The following is a 16540-nucleotide window of genomic DNA, read 5'->3' as shown; positions in this document are numbered from 1 at the left end:
CATATCTATTTTTGTAAATAAACAGGAGCTGAATTTTCATCCTTAGCCCTGATCTTTCTATCTTATCTACTCCATCCAAGAGTCAGTTGACTACTAAAAATTCTGCAAAACAAGGTTTTATTTTCATTTGTAGCTCTAGCCACAATCTGACAGCGTGGGGGACAGGTTGGGTGTCCAGGGTCCTAGAGAGTCAGGGTTTTATCTCCCAGCCCTCAGCAAGCAGAGTGCAGACTGTTTAGGATGGCCAGGTCATTGGTGCAGCAGTGGAAGCAGTAGCCCTAAAGTGGTGCCTCTTGGATGGGGTCCTGGAGATCCCTACAGGACGAGAAAGACTGGAGCCCCACCACCTGCTAAGCCATACTGGGGCCCCTGGGTCCAGAACACTTGAGATGCTGGCAAAGGGTTTGGAATGGAGGGAGGGGCTGGGTGGGTGGAGATAAGGACTGCTCCTCAGTGTGGGTAGGCGATGATGAGGAATGGGCCTACAACTGGAAAGGTGGCAGGTCCTCACTCAGCTCTGGACTCTAGCAGTGTGGCAAGTCCGACAAAGCACATGACCATCCAGAGGGAAACAGCCCTCGTCATCAGCCTGGATGGACAGAAGCTTCTGACAGTCCTGAGAAGAAAGAAAGAAGGGTAAGAGGAGGAAGAAGAGTTAACGAGTGCTTCAGAGCTCATGGTCCTATCACACACCTCTTCCTGACAGAGCCACTCGGTCTCTCCTGTGGGACACTCTTGCACCCCTGAAAATGAGGCTTCCCATCTTGTCTCAGCTCCATTCTGGGAGTTTTTGTCCTTCAGCTTTTTACTCAAGACTGTCTGCCACCCCAACTACAGTGCCACATGTGGGGACAGGAGTCTCATGAATTTTCCTGCCTAGACTGACTTCAAACCAGGCTCCGCCTCTTGAGCAGCTTACAGGATTGAGCCAGTGGCACCTGGCTTTCAGCTCCATTCTGCCAACTCTTCTGTAACCTCACTTGACACCCACACCCATCTCAAGCTCATGACACAATAAGAAAGGCTCAACATGGCTCTCTGGAGAAACAGAGGGACAGCTTACCTCACACTTGTAACACTTCATGTGGAAGTTCTTCTCCAGAGCGACCACTCGCACGGTCTCATCACAGCCAGGCTCAGGCATGATGGGCTCTGAGCAGACGGAGCACTTTGGGGCATATGTCCTGGGGGGGGGGGAGCAGGGAGAGAGAAAGGGTTAGACAACAAAGCCATGGGCTCAGGATTTCATGGCACAGGGCACAGACAGACCCACAATGGCAAACCTGCTTGTCCCCAGTTATCTTTGTTTTTGTCTGGTTTGTTTTGGGGTTTTTTGGGGGTTGTGGGGCTTGAACTCAAGGTTTTGGTGCTGTCCCTGAGCTCTCTTGCTCAAAGCTAGCACTCTAATACTCTGGAGCCACGGTTCAATGGGTTTTTGCGTGGTTCACTGGAGATAAGGATCTCATGGGGACTCTTCTGCTAAGGCTGATTTGGAACCGTGTTCCCCACGTCTCACCCTCTTAAGTAGCTAGGCTTTCTGCTATGAGCCACCAGCACCCCAACCCATCCCATATTTCTAGGTGGAGCTATCGCTCATCCAAGGCCAAAGACCAAGCACCACACCTAAACCAAGCAAAGGTGTGTCTGCTCACCTGCCAGTGCCCGGGCCTTCACAACATGGCACTGGCTGAGGCCTCCCCTATACTATACCTTACTATGTGGGAGGCCCCTTCTATACCACCCTGGCTCCATACCAACACATCGGGGCCTCTCCTCTCATCCTGGATAGTCCCATATGGAATCCTGAAAAATCTCTCCAAAGGAGAGGCAATGTTCTTTTCCCCACTGCCTTTTAGCTCTAGGAAGGCATTTTGTCAGCCACCCCGAGAAAGTGGCTATCCCAGAAGCACTGTGTCTAGAAAGAAACCAGTGTTCCACACAGCTGAGCACACCAGAACTTAAGGGAACTCACCCGCAGGTGAGTAGTCACTGGACACTATGCTACATGTACCAAGGCCGGCCACAGGACTTTCTATTCAGACCCTGGGATAAGCTGTCCCTTGCTGTCCCCAGGGGCCAGAAAGCAAGAGCTGAGTCTGGAGCTGTCCTGAAACAACATGGGAGCCTGGCTACCTGGCAAAGGGGGATAAGGCCAGAGGGGACATGCGTGGGTCCTCACTTGTGGTAGTCGGGGACACAGTGAGGCTTGTTGGCCTGGTCCATGATGAAGGAGGTGCCTTCCAGAAGGCAGCCGCACACCACACAGGTGAAGCACTTGGGGTGGTAGACTTTGCCGGAGGCCCTCAGCATGTGTTCGGTGATGGGCTTCTGGCAGGAGTTACACTTCTCCAGGGTGTTCTAACAGGCAGAAGAGGGCTGAGTTGACTTCTGGGAGCCGAGTCCCCCTCCCGACCAGGTCACCCCAGAGCCCCAGGTGTGACTCACCGTGTAGCAGCCCTCACAGTACGGTGACCCTTCCACGTTGTAGAACTGCTGCCCCTGGAGCTGCTTGCTACACTTGTGGCAGATAAAGCAGGAAAGGTGGAACAGCTTGTTCATGGCCCGGACCGCAGGCTCTGCCCGGATCAGTGGGTTTTGGCACTGACCACAAGTCTCTGGAAAACCAAAGAAGAGCCCCATCAAGAAGAAGAAGAAGGTTCAGAGACACAAGCTCACCAGGGACCCTCCACTGCATTCGTGGCAAGCACAGGGCCCCGCAGAGAAGGGATGGACTCACCATCCGTGGACACAGACACGGAGTGCCTCTGAGCTTGCTCCATGTCTTGCATCAGTTGCTGGGTGAGCTGCTCCAGCTCCTCCACCTCCTTCAAGGTCAGGGGTCCTGGGGCCCCAGGAGAGCGCACCTGGGAAAAGACACTTCCTTCCTATCAAGGCTCATCCCCTCCAGGAACCCGCCCAGACCAATTGACCTTTTCTTGGCTGCCAAAGAGCTAGGCTCCCATTCCAACCCTTCAAACCTCTCCTGTTCCCTCCCTGCTCCCCAAACCCCAACACCACACACACATCACAGAGTGGCACCTCAGCCTAGATCTCCTAGAGGGGTACATCCCCACCACCCCTCACACCACACCCTCGCCCCGCCCCGCAGCAGTCACAGAGACAGGCCAGAACAACTAAGCAACGGAGGAGGCCACGCACACAGCAGCTGGGGTCACTGAAGCCACACACCGACTTCACAGAGCATGCTCAGACACGCCCCCCGCAGAGGAGGGGCGCACACACCTACCCGGCCCACCTGCTGCTGAGCAGCCCCTGTCAGCGTGAGGATGCAAGCACAGGTTAAACCCCAGAGCTGAGCCCCCAGGACCCCAAGGCATCCGGGGGTCCCCCCTGAGAGAGGAGCTCCGGGCTCACCACCCCTTCTCCTCAGTGTAGGAGACCCCAAATACTGGAAGGTGGGGGACCAAGTGCTGTATGACCTTGAGAACTTGGAGAGATCTGACCTAGACCAGTTGGGTTCATGAGACACTTGCACAGGAACACTGAATTGGTCTTTACTCTATTGGGTAAGTCCACCCAAGAGCCACCTCTGTCTCTGCCTTTCCACGATAGGGAACTTCCCCCCTCCAATCTATCTGCTACCGCCTTCCTGGCCTCTCTCCCCTCACCCATCCTGCCCCCCTACGGCTGGCTGTACTCAAAAGCTGATTCAGAGGCTGGGCCACTGGTGGCTCATGCCTATAATCCTACTCAGGAGGCTGAAATGTGAGGATGGCAGTTCAAAGCCACTCTGGGCAGAAAAGTCTCCATGACTTTAATCTCAGGATGGCTTAAGTAGTCGAGCACCAGTGAGAAGGCCAAGAGAGAGCTGAAGGCCAAACTCAGATTCCAGGACAAACTCCACCAGAAAGGATCTGTACCAGCTCTACTCTACTTTCCTTCAGCAGAACCATAGGGGTGAGCTTCTAATTACATTTCCCTAAGACCCTGGAAAGTAAGCTTTACCAACTTCCCCATCTTCCAAACTGAATGTCTCTCCATCAGTCACCTTCCACCTTGGCACAGCTTGACTCTAAGATTAACAAGCTCTTGGCTCCCAGGATCCCTCTTAAATATGCCCCCAACTCTCATTATTCCTATTATGTCACCCTAGTGGAAGGGCTGGGTGCCTGACTCCCCACTTGCCCCGTGTATCTTGAGCAGCCACTCCCCGCTTTCCCCCGGCCAATACCACTGGCCTCCATGTCTCATTCTGGCCACTATCTTGGCCTCATCTCCAACCTCAGGTCACACCAAAAGCCTGGCTTCCTGTTTCTGACTGAGTTGCAGAAAAGTAGGTGGAGGGAAACCGAACACTGCAGACCGACTTCCTAAAACACTTCAGGGCCCTCCACGTCCTCCAATCCCAGCTTCTCTGTCGGCTATTTGGCTCCAGTTGCCTTTCCCAGAGCAGCTGTTCCAGACCTTTTCCATCTCCCCCAGCCCCCAATAGCTTCACCCCCTCACTCACTGATGACCTCATCCACTACAGGCCTGGCAGCCAGCCAGTATAAGCTCCCGCTCCCCTCATCATCCTGCCTCACATCCCACAGCAAACGCCACCATGCCACCGTCCTTGCTCCCAGGAAATGCCGCTGGGGTCAGTCCCTGCTCCCAGGCATCGGAGCCTTCCCTATGAGCCTCTTGGTTTCCATGCACACTTAGGCCCCCTCCTTTAACTCACACTTTACTCCTGATACTCATGCAATCTTTCCCCTTTTCTCCCCTGCCAATCTTGGGGGCCAGATTGACACTCACTAACCAACTCCATGTTTTCACCACTCCTTAGACACAGAAGGACCAGTCCAAGACCATCTGCGATGGCCTAAAAAGTCAAATCTCTGGCCTTATCCAAAGCCTAGGTCAATGCTATGCTGGAGAACCCTCTCATGTTCCCACTCTGGGACTCTCATCTTCTTCCAGCCCTGCTCCCCTTCTCCTTCCTACCTAACCGAGGCAGCATGACCCAAGGTTCTTCTCAAAACCTCAGCTCCTTCAATGCAGTCCCTACAAGCTTGCTGCCTCAGGGTCCCTGGGCATACTATCATGTGAACTCCTCTGGTTCAGGACCCCTTCCTGAATCCCTATTCACACTTCTAGCTGACTGACAGGTCCAGCTAAGAGCAAATACTCTTGGAACTTATTGCTCAACAAGCTGCAACCTGGACCCCTCCTCTTCCTGTCCAAGCCATTTCCCCTTGTCAACTTCTCTATTTGGTCAAAACTCCTATCACTCCCCAACACATCTAGGCTCAGAACTTCCCCGGTTCATTTCTTTTTTCCTCCTCTCTCCTCATCAACTGCTTATCAGTTGCCTCTTCCTGTAGGTTCTTCCTGTGGGTCTTATTTTTCAGTGTAATTAATGTTACTCTGGCTCAGGAGTAATGTTGCACACATCACTGACCTCCCAAACTCATACATCTCTGGTGCAAAAGTAATGCTTGCCCATAGGTGACAATTGGTAGCAACTGTATTTCCTACCCCAGCCCTCACTTTCCTCCCCCAAATATAGTTCCATCATTTCCCCAAAGAAACCTTGTGCGTTTTCTTCTCAAAATACCCTTTGTATCAGCACTTTCGAGTTTTGCTAATATTATTCCCATTCAAATACTGTTCTGTCCTTTATGTCCTTTTTTTTTTTGGCTGGGGCTTGAACTCAGGGCCTAGGTGCTGTCATTTAGCTTTCTTTTGTTCAAGGACAGTGCTGTATCAGTAGAGTCACAGCTCTACTTCTGGCTTTTTTTTTTTTTTTTTGGTAGTTAACTGAAGACAAGAATCTCATGTACTTTCCTGCCCAGGCTAGCTCAGAACCACAATCCTCAGACCTCGGTCTCCTGAGTAGCTAGAATTGTACGCATGAGCCACGGTTACCACTTGTTCTCTTGGGATTGTTAACTCTACTTGTCCTTTAGGGCACACCGACTGATGACTTCAGTCCTCCAGGCTGGCTCCCTACTGAGTTCCTCCACTCAGTGTCAGTCAATTACAAGAAGCCATGAGCACTTGGCACTTCTCGTCGTATGACTAGCATATGCACGGGGTCAGAGGAACTCTGTGGATGATGATGGCTGGCCCTGGTGGCCATCAGATTTCCTTCAACTTGAAAAAGCTCTTGAACTAGAGGGCAACAGCTGCTGCTCCATTTCTATTCTGAACACAGAGCTCTATTCTAGACAGAAAGCCTAGTACTTTGGACACATTAGATCACTGACTCTTCACCACCATCATAGGGGACCGTGTCGTTTTGAAGACTTAAGAAAATGAGGCTTCCACTCACACTTCACCAAACTTGCCTAGGGTCTGATGACATGAGAGAACCTGAGCAGGGAATTCAATCCTCGGTCCACTAATTCCATTCCACGGAGCCTACGGAGCCTATTCTGAGAGATTTCTACCCTTCCAGTGTCCTAGCTACAGAGCACAGAGCACAGTGCCTGGCACTCAGCTGCGCCACTGGCACAGCTGGCTGTTCCCTGTTTACTGGTGCTGTGGCTCTTATCTCCAGATGGGCCCTGAGGCATTGAAAGTACTCAGAGCTGAGATTCACTCAAGGTTCCACACCAGGAAACAACTGAGGCTGGACTGGTGATCTTCCCTTTAAGAGTCTGGGGCAGAGGTGCAGGAGAACTTTGGCTAAAGCCTCCTAATTTGGAGCCTTTGCTGCTCTGCTGTCTGAGTCTGGTTCCACCCAATGCCAGAGCCAAGGCCCTCAAAGCTCTGGTTCCCTACTGTCCTACCACAGGACCTCATCAATGGGGCCTGAAAACTCAACCTCAAGCACAACTGGACTCCCCCCTCCACACAACTTTCCCTTCTTTCCTGGCTCCTGACAAAGGTTGTCCACATCCCCACCCCCACCCCACATCCACCCAGGCCTGAGCCTGGACCTGTCCCTCACCTGGTTTTGAGCTGGTGGCAGGGGTGCTGGTTGCTGCTTTTCCTGCACTTGGGGCTTCTCCCTCTGCTGCGCATAGTTGAAACTAGGGGGCTGAGGGGAGCTCATGCTGGAAGATGGAGCTTCAGGAGGCCCCAGTTTTTTATTAGGTTGTGGCCCAGGTCCACTTGGGGCTCCCGGGCTCCACTTGGAAGCCACAGGAGTAAACTTGGGAGCCACTGGAGAAAACTTAGGGGCTGGAGACGGAGCTGGGGGACCTCGGGCCTGTGAGTTAACAGAAGAGCCAGGCTGGGGCTTAGCCTGAGGCTGCACATGGAACAATGCCTGGCTCTGGGGTTGGGCTTGAGCTGGAGGCTGTGTGCTGGGAGGGGTCTTCCAAGGAGGCAGGGGTGCCGCGCCCCCAGTTGCTGGCTTAGTGTTGGACTTGGGAACAAATGGAGTGGCAACTGGCGGAGGTACATATCCGGATGACACCTGGAGGGGACGCAGAGAGGACAGAAGTGCACTTAGGGACCGCCCAGTCTCTGAATTTCCATTTTCTAGCCGTTCCTACCCCCTGAGGCACTGGGTTTCCCACCGCCCCTTCCCTTACCCGAGCTTTGAAGGGATCATTCTTGGTCATGTCGTCCAACAGGGAAGACAGAGAGTCAATCTCCAGGTCAATACTGCTCACCTTCTCCCTGGGCTGGAGGGTCGGAGTCAGAACACCACTCCCAGGCCTCCCTGCCCACCCTAGCCTCTCCCGCCCCAAGACAGAGGGCCAGGGGAGGTGGGAGAAAGGAACTCCAGTCCCCAGGCTGCTCTTGCGGGTGTCCCAGAGCAGCTGGCCCTGCCAGACCTCCATACCTGCGGAGGGAGCGGTACAGGAGCCTCGGCCCCGCCCTCCTCCACCACCGGAGGTGGTGGGGAGGGGAAGATGTCCTCATCCAGGGGCGCGGGGGGAAAAGGCTCCTCGATTGGGGGAGGCGGGGGTGGGAAGGCCCCTCCCAGGGCACCGGCAGATTCATCGGCATCCCCAAGGAGGGGAGGTGGGGGTAGGGGAAAGTCTGGGTGGGAAGGAAAAGAGGGCCATCAGTATGCGCCCCAGGCCCGCTGCGTCCACCGCTCCAACTCCCGGTACAAGAACTTTCTCCGGGGTGCCGGAGCGCGAGGGGAGGGGGACGGAGGGAGGGCGCAGGCCCCCCGGGAGCGGCGAGCGGCTCCCGTTACTCTGGGAGAAGGGATCCGGAGGGGAAGATTCCTGGCCCACATTCCCGCTTCCCTCCCCCGGGCGGGAGACTTGGAAGCGTCCCAGGCGCCTGGCTCCCAGCCACGGGCTCCGCGATGAGGTAAGAACATCTGCTCGGGACCGGGTGGCTGCGCCCAGCCCCCGCTCCGCACCCACCTTCCCGAGCACCCCCAAACCCCACGAAGCCCGGCTCGCACCCCGGTGACCGCGGCGATCCCGGCGCCCCCACCCCAGAGCCCAGCCGCATACCTGGGGCGGGGGGGAGGGTCCCAGCTTCCCCCCAAACCCCAGCCACATTACCTTCCGGGGGTGGTGGGGGGATCTCGCCCACCCGGCCCATCTGGGCACGCTGGGCCCCGGCCGCCGCCAGGGAAGGCTCGCCGTCCGCAGACCGAAAGGGGTTCACTTTAGGTTTCGGGGCCACCACCGGGGCGAACTTCTTCTGCGGCGCGTAAAAGGCTGGAGCCGAGACGGAGATCACGGGCGGAGGACGAGGGGCCGCCATGGCTGCGCCGGGCCGGGATGCTGGGGGTGGGTGGGTCGCCAGGTTACCAGAGGCCGAGCGCAAAGGCAGTGGACGCCCCGCCGATCCGAGCGCCCCTCGGCGACCCCGTCTGCGCCCCGCGTCCCCTGCGCCCCGCGTTCCCCGCCCCAGGGCCGCCCCACGCGCCTCACCGCCGCGGGAGCGCGCGCTCCGATTCTGGTTGAGCGCTCGGCGCCGGGTCCGCGGACTCTGCGTCCGGGTCCCCGGCAGCCTCTAGCCGGGCGTAGAGGGACGGACGCTGGGAAAGGGGAGGGCGGGACGGGGCGGGCGGAGAGCGCGCCCAGACCATACAAGGAGCGGCCCGGAGAGGGGGGCGGGGAGAGCCGGGGCGGGCGGGCGAGCTAGGCACTCCCCCAGGAAGGGGCCCCCGCTCCGGCCCGGGGGCCCCCAGGCTCCGATTCCCCACACACACCTCGCCCCTCGTCCCCCCCCCCCGCCGGGCACCGACCACCCTTCCCCTCTGATGTCATTTCCTGACCTGCCCCGCCCCCCTGCCCGACCCGCGGGTGCCCGCGATCTGACTCACCGTCCCCACTCCGGGACCGGCCAGGGGGCCGGGTGTCCCCGAGGTACCCAGCCCCGCACCCTGCCTCCGGGCCTGCCCTGCGTCCCCGGAGCCCGGGGGTCAGCCGCCGCCCCGCAGGCCTGGCAGTGCTCCGGTCCTCCGCGGCGGGCGGGGATGGCGAGGGAGGCGTCCCCACCCCCTTCGGCCGCACGGCCCGTGTGTGCGCGCGCCCCGATCCGCGTCTTTCGGGGAGGCTGACCGCCCTCACTGGGCAGGCACTTCTGAGGGGCTTCTCGGAACTCGCGCCCCTCCCCCCAGGAGATCAGTTACCCCCCCACCCCCCACCCTTGGGGGCGCAGGGCCGGGGAGACCACGGCGCAGAGGCGAGGGAGGCTGCCGGCCCACCTGGACCAGACTCCCGAGCTCGGACGACCCGCCCTCCGCCGAGTCCACCGCGACCCACCCCCTCGAGGCCCACCCGCTCGCAGCGCCCGCGGGCCAGCGCCGAGCACCCGAGGACTCTCTGGAGCCCCCCACTGGTCGGACCGGATTCCTCCGTGCCCCAGGCTATGGGAACGAGAGCAGTCCAGGGTTTGCTTCTTTTTTTTTTTTTTAATTGCACACACACACAAATCTATCCAATCGCTGCCTGAATTCTTCTACACTCATAAATTACGGAATCATATTTTTTGCCCTGTAGGGCAATATCCACCCTCAGGCGCCTTCTTCTTCTGACATGCCATCCATTCCTCGTAGGTCTACTCAGTTCCTGGCCCCTAAGCCTCCTGCACCCTGCTGTGCAGAAGCATCTGGGGTATGCTTTGGGTTCATGTCCACCAACCTGGTGAATTTACAACAAAAACCCAGGATGACACGGGGCTAGACTTCATTCCTCTGCACCCTGAAGTCAACACCCCTGAAGGTTCAGAGCAAAGAGAGCTCTAGATGTCCGAGAGTGAAGACCCGGCTGGACCAATGCCCCGTCCAGTATTTCAACTCATTCCTCTTCACCTTCTCTGTCAGCAGGAATCATATTATTCATCTGCTATACTTCTTTAGATGGGGAGGTGGAATATTATATCTGAAATGCTATAGGACGCTGTTATTGTCAAGTCCCAGTTCTGCCTGTAGAGTGGAAATTCTGACCCAGTTAAGCCTGAGGCAGCTTCTTCCCACATGTGTATCCAGGGCTGCCAAGAAAATCTCTCCCAGGTCTTGGGAGAGATCTCTCCATATATGTGACACCATCTTGCTCCTTCCATCCACATCCTTAATTAATAAAGCTACATCTTCATCATCTTCTCACAATCCATTTGTCTTTTTCTCTAGTGTCTTAATGTCTTCTTCACTGGTATTTTTTCATAACCAAAACATATGAGGCCATGTATGATACAAAGTGCACAGATACATGTGTTCTTATGACACGCACAGGCCAGTCCTGGGCCTGCCTCTGTGAAAATCTGTTAGGAATTTGATATCCTGTGCATGTTAGAGATTGTTCCTTGGGCTTTGAAGACCAAATGTCTCATCTTTAGTCTCCTAAATGTACTTACTTGGGGGAAGGTTGAATTAAGATTAAGTTAACTTCATCAGAGTAAAAGCCACCTGCCTTCCAAAAAAAAAAAATCTCAGAGAATATACATGTGCAAAATAGAGTATGTGTAATTGTTAGGCAGCTGAACCTATTTATAAATCAAGAATAGAAGAGTGCGTAGGCAGGCTTAGTTTTACTGACAACGACAAGCCCTCAGATTGCAGAATATTCAAGCTAAGACTTTTTAAGCCATTCTAAAGGCAAGTAGAAACAGAATTTCCTCAAAAGACAGAATCACTGGACCAGAATGTCCAGAGAGGAGCTTCAGAATCAATGCTACAAAGCTACTGACAAAAAACAGGAACTGACTTCATAATTCTTAGGTATTTTTTCTTGAGCAAGCCATTATGACTGTTCTCCTCAGGTATGTGTAAATTGTGACAAATAACTGGATGTCTTCACTTAAAGCATGTCCACCAGGTGGGGGCAGGCCTGAGGGAGGAAGTCAGAAATTGATCATTGACCTTTGCTATCGAAAACATCTTTATATACCTGCTGGATTTATAGCCATGGATATCAGAAACTTTTCCTCAAGGGTATACAGCATAAAGAAGTCCATTTATCAGAGAGAAACAGGAAGAAACAGGATAGTAACAAATAAATGAATTTATTCCAGAATGAAGGATGCCATCCAGAGGGCCTTTGTATATGCTGTCTGGGACAGGGGCAACTGTATGCCTGATACTGCCCTGCTGAAGCTCTGTAACCATAGCAACACAACACAGTGGCAATAACAAGGAGGATCATTGTAGGACTTGGGGGGAAAGGCTCATGGTAGAGCAATTGCCTAACCTAACCTACATAAGGCTCTGGGTTCCAGCTCCACCCAAATGGGAAAAAAGAGAAGCTCACACTCAACAAATAGCTGGTTGTTAGGCACAATGCTAAGCCCTTTAAATATATCATCTCTGTTTTAATTTATTTTCTCATTTTAAAACCCTATGAGAATATACATTATTAATTTTCAGTTTAAAGAAAATGAGGCAAACTAGGTGTTGGACTTTCTGCTCCTAAATGGTAAAAGGTACAATCCCCAGTCTGGATTGTACCCTTGTTGTTCTAACACTCCACAGCCATTTCAATTCTGCCGCCACTGATTCCCGCCCCCCTAATATTTTACCTGTGAACTTTTTTTTTTGGTGGGTACTGGGCTTGAACTCGGCCTGCGCCCTGTCTCTGAGCTCTTCAGTTCAAGGCTACTGCCCTACCCTTGAGCGAAGCCCCACTCGCTGTTATTTGGAGGTTAATTGGCGATAAGAGTCTCTGGTCCTTTTGTGCCTAGGCTGGTTTTGAACCTTGATCCTCAGATCCTCAGATCTCAGCCTCCTGAGTAGCTAGGATTACAGATGTGAGCAACCAAGCCTGGCGTGAACTAACATTTTATCTGTCACAAAAATATCACCATGGCCGGGAGTTTGGCCTAGTGGTAGAGTGCTTGCCTAGCATGCACGAAGACCAGGGTTCGATTCCTCGGTACCCCACATACATAGCAAAAAGCCGGAAGTGGTGCTGAGATTCAAGTGGTAGAGTGCTAGCCTTGAAAAAGTCCAAGGACAGTGCTCAAGCCCTGAGCTCAAGCCCAGGACTGGCAAAAAAAAAAAAAATCACCACATTCCATCTGTATGTCTATCTGCATGTGTACACACACATGCATACACACATACACACAGAATCTCTGAGTTTTAATTACCTATGTTTTTGTGTAGTACTATCATTCTAGATGCATTCTTATGAGCTGTTAGGACAAAAAGACCTTTATACTGTTGTATTTTCTCCTGTGATGAGCATGCTTTTTATGATCTAAGAAATAAAAGAAAGGAAAGGCATGGAAACCATGTGTGTGTGTTTTTTTCTTCATGCATTCCTTGTACTGAGTGTCATGAGTGAATGTGCAGTCTCCCACTGCTGTCAAATGTTACTACCCTTCTTCCCTCCTTATCCCACCTGTCCTTTTCCACACAGTGGAAATACAGATACAATGGAGAAATTGGGGGACGAGCTGAGGATAAAGCTGTAGGTGAGACCCAAGGATTTTTGCCTCTAAAGCTCAAACTGTCTTCCTGCTCTTCCCAAAGGGCCACTCCCTCAAAGGAAGGGCAGGTCTAACCACAGAAGCCCTTGGGCCTGATTTCCTCCAGATCAGATTAGGAAGCTGACATCAGAGCATCCTCTAGCATGCAATCTCCTCCCCTGCACCACCCTCAGGCCAGCCCTATGTACTACGATGTATAGATCCTAAGCACTTTGGATATAAAGAGCTAGGAGCCTGTGGCTCACACCCATAATCTAGTTGCTCTGGAAGCTGAGATCTGAGGATCAAAGTTCAAAGCTTGCCTAGGCAAGAAAAGTCCCAGAGACTTTTTTTTTTTTTTTTTGCCAGTCCTGGGGGTTGGAACTCAGGGCTTGAACACTGTCCTTGGGCTTTCTCAAGGTTAGAGCTCTACCACTTGAGCCACAGTACCACTTCCAGCTTTTTTTATGTATGTCATACTGAGGAATCAACCCGGGTCTTCGTGCATGCTAGGTAAGCACTCCACCACTAGGCCAAACTCCTGGCCCCGGTCCCAGAGATTTTATCTTCAACTAGACACTGATAAAAAAAAAAAAAGCCAGAATTGGAGTTGTGGCTCAGGTAATAAGAGTATCAGATGAGCAAAAAAAAAAAAAGCTCAGAGATGGTATCCAAGCTCTGACTTCAAGCCCTGATACCAGCACAAAGTAATAATAATAATAATAATAATAATAATAATAATAATCAGTTATTTAAAAGGGGAGGAGACTGGATTTGTAATCATCTGCCCAATCGTGCTTGCTTGTGGTAACACTAATCACAAGAGGTAGAGGGCCTTCTCGCTATCTGGTCCTCATTGGTGTCTTGTCAGGCCCCCAGCAGCAATGAAGACCACAAGATGTAGAGCTGCAGTCTGCACAGGGTGTTTATGGAGCAGAGGTAAGGTGTGAGTTCTTCACCCGTAGGGCTAGACCAGATGGGCACCCAAACCTACTGCAAGCATCAGCAAGCCAGAAATGTGGGGGCAGGGCAAGGCAGATGGTCAGATGGCAAAGAGTCAGCAACCACGGGAGCTGAGAAGGGCAGACAGGAAAAGAGGCCCAGGGCACCCATAGCAGCCCAGGCTGGTTGCTGGCACTAAGCCGGATGCTAGTGGGGCATTTGCTGCTTTCTGCTCCCTGCATCCAGAGGAAGCCGAAATCCAAGAGAACCTGGTCTAAAAGCTAGAGAGTTTGTCACTTAAACTAGCTCAACTAAGCCATTAGAGGGAGGACCCTCTAATGGGGGGTTGAATATAGATATATAATCTCTCTTGCTTAAGATAGAAAGTACTTAGCAACAATAAAAAAAATTAAAAAAAAAAAGTACTAAGCATCTCAGCTGGACCCCGTGGCTCACACCTGTAATCCTACCTACTCAGGAGGCTGAGATCTGAGGATCACAGTTCAAAGCCAGCCAGGGCACAAAAGACTGTGAGACTCTTATCTCCAATGAATCACTAGAAGATGAGGGGAAGTGGGGCTGTGGCTCCAGGAGGAGGGCGGTAGCCTTGAGCTGAAGAGCACCCAGGCCCAGAGTTCAAGCCCCATGACCCACAATGAAAGAAAGAGAGAAAGAAAGAAAGAAGGAATCTTAGCATGTTTATTGCTCACCTGCCTTTTTAATTTGGTGGGCTTAACCCAAGAAACCTACTGGGCTTCTCTGACACAGGAAATAGGTGCTCGTGTGCTAACCCACAGATCTTGTTCAAACTTCCTTTGGCTGCCCTGCCTGCCACCCCTTTTGTTGCTATTTCCCTCACCATCCAGAGGCAGGACCGTCATGGCATACAGACACTGTGTCAGAAAGACAGAGGTGATTACCATGAACAGCAGCTACTCAGACTTATCAACATGCTTGGAGAAACAAAACAAAACAAAAAGCAGCAACACACACACAAATAAACAGTGTGGGCCTTGGTACCCAAAGTGAGATGCAATCCAACGTATGTCACCCAACAGTCTCCATTCCAACATCATCATTCCAATTTATCTAAAGTAGCAGTTGAAGAGAACAGACCAGAACAAAGCCTGCACAGAGCCAGGGCTTTACAAACATCTACTAAGTGAAACCGAGATTCCAAAATCATTGGAATCACATACAGACCCTGGGTTTAGCAAAGCTGGAGAAGTCTTATGATCCCAGCCTTTGCAGAGAGTCCACGTCTTTAGGGAATCTATGAGAAGAGATAAACACTCATCAGATAATGACAAAAGGTAAAACTACAGCTGATACAGGATCCTGAAACAGAATCCAACTGGCAGCTGTGACCTGGTGGGGTAGCTTAAGGAAGGGATGCCCAAGCTGAAAGATAAGCAAGAGTTAACTGGGCAGAGGGGGAGGGGAAAGCATTCTGTGCATAGAGAGCAATTCCTTCAAGGCTCTGCGCCAGCCACCAGCACAGCCCATTCAAAGATCCAGGCCTGGCAGAGTGTCTGAGAATGATCTACAAGCACAGGTGAGAGAAGGCTGGACAGGGGAGGGAGACTACAGAGCATGAGAAAGACCTTTGATGTAGTTGGAGAATGATGGGGAACCACTGCAGAGTTTGAGATGAAAAAAAAAAAGTTTGAGATGAAAGAGAATGTTGGAAGTACCTCAACAGGGCTGCGTGGACAACAGCAGGAGGGCTTGTAGTGAGGTGGACAGTGAAAAGGCTACGGCAGGACTCCAGATGCAGAGGGGAAGTTAGGACAGGAACAAAAGTAGATAGTTGTGGGAGACATGAAAGCACTGAGAAGTGATGAGGTGAGTATCAGGAAGGAGGGAGGGAGGAGGACATCGTGGGCCAATGGTGCTTTCTATGACAGGACACAGCTCTGGGAATAAGACGGTGTGTTTCCTTCTGGACAGGACCGGAATGAGTCCACACCCAGGGGATCATGGGAAATTTGTATTGAGGGCAGAAAATCACACTGAAGGCTTGCATTTACGTGTGTGCCTCTGAATAATAATGTGACGCTATTGTTGGCTAAAGAAATCATTTATCTGGTGGAGCTGGTTAGCTTTCCATCACCACGACAAAATATAAGAAATGAATCAACGTAAAGGAGGAAACATTGATTTTTTAGTCCATGGATTTAGACATTTCAGTGTTTTGTTTCTTGGCTTTGTCGTCTCAGTGACTGTGGTGGCTCTTATTTCATAGCAGAAGCAGATGGAGGAGCACGCTGGTCACTTTATGTGGCCTGGAAAAGAGACAGACAGACAGACAGACACAGAGGTAGGGAGACACCGACACTCAGAGGTGGGGGGGGGGACCAGGTCCCAGCATCCACATCAAGAATCCACAAACATAATAATCAAACTTCGTTCACTAGGCCTACATCCCCTAACGGTTCAGCTATCAAAGAAGAGTGTCCCAGGTTGGTGGTCACATTCCAATGTAGATTTTTAGAGGACTTTCAAGACCCAAACCATGGCAGAAAGACTGCATGAGAAGTGGAAAGGGCTTAGGATGACAGGCCTTTCTGGATTTCCGCATCAGTGGCCTAGCTAGAAGAGGTAGGCCTGCACCCTTCCTCAGACTCAGGGAAGACAGCCCTTTACCACCTACTGCTGTCCTCCCCACCCCCATCCACTCTCACAGCTTGACTCTATTCCCTCTGCCTTGAGACTGCCAGAATTCTCTCTTAACCTCTATAGGTTAGTACCAAATGAAGCTTCAGGTTCTCAGCACAATCTCTGTCTCCTCCCCTGTGTCTAGGGGGCTTTCTGGAGCTCC

The 16540-nt window shown here is 52.5% G+C and overlaps 1 protein-coding gene across 2 annotated transcripts; it reads right to left on the bottom strand.

The window, feature by feature from the left end:
* Window positions 1–100: 100 nt before the first annotated feature.
* Zyx (zyxin) lies at window positions 101–8889 on the bottom strand. 2 transcript variants are annotated; one of them, XM_090333450.1, is made up of 10 exons: window positions 8799–8889; window positions 8424–8648; window positions 7742–7941; window positions 7488–7580; window positions 6899–7369; window positions 2738–2864; window positions 2446–2615; window positions 2180–2358; window positions 1064–1184; window positions 101–616 (listed from the first exon to the last, which is right to left on the bottom strand). In XM_090333450.1, exons 2-10 carry the CDS (start codon window positions 8626–8628, stop codon window positions 512–514), a joined length of 1671 nt encoding a protein of 556 aa, XP_090189576.1. In that variant the 5' UTR covers window positions 8629–8648; window positions 8799–8889; the 3' UTR covers window positions 101–511. The 2 variants fall into 2 exon arrangements, with proteins under 2 accessions (XP_090189576.1, XP_090189577.1); XM_090333451.1 differs by lacking the exon at window positions 8799–8889 and having other exon boundaries at window positions 2738–2885; window positions 8424–8643.
* Window positions 8890–16540: the final 7651 nt, after the last annotated feature.

This window comes from Megascapheus bottae, chromosome 5 (genome assembly GCF_031878675.1).
Source record: "Megascapheus bottae isolate mThoBot1 chromosome 5, mThoBot2.hap1, whole genome shotgun sequence".
NCBI lineage: Eukaryota > Metazoa > Chordata > Mammalia > Rodentia > Geomyidae > Megascapheus > Megascapheus bottae.
Note: the sequence above shows the minus strand (reverse complement) of the source record. Positions and strands in the feature narration are given on the sequence as shown.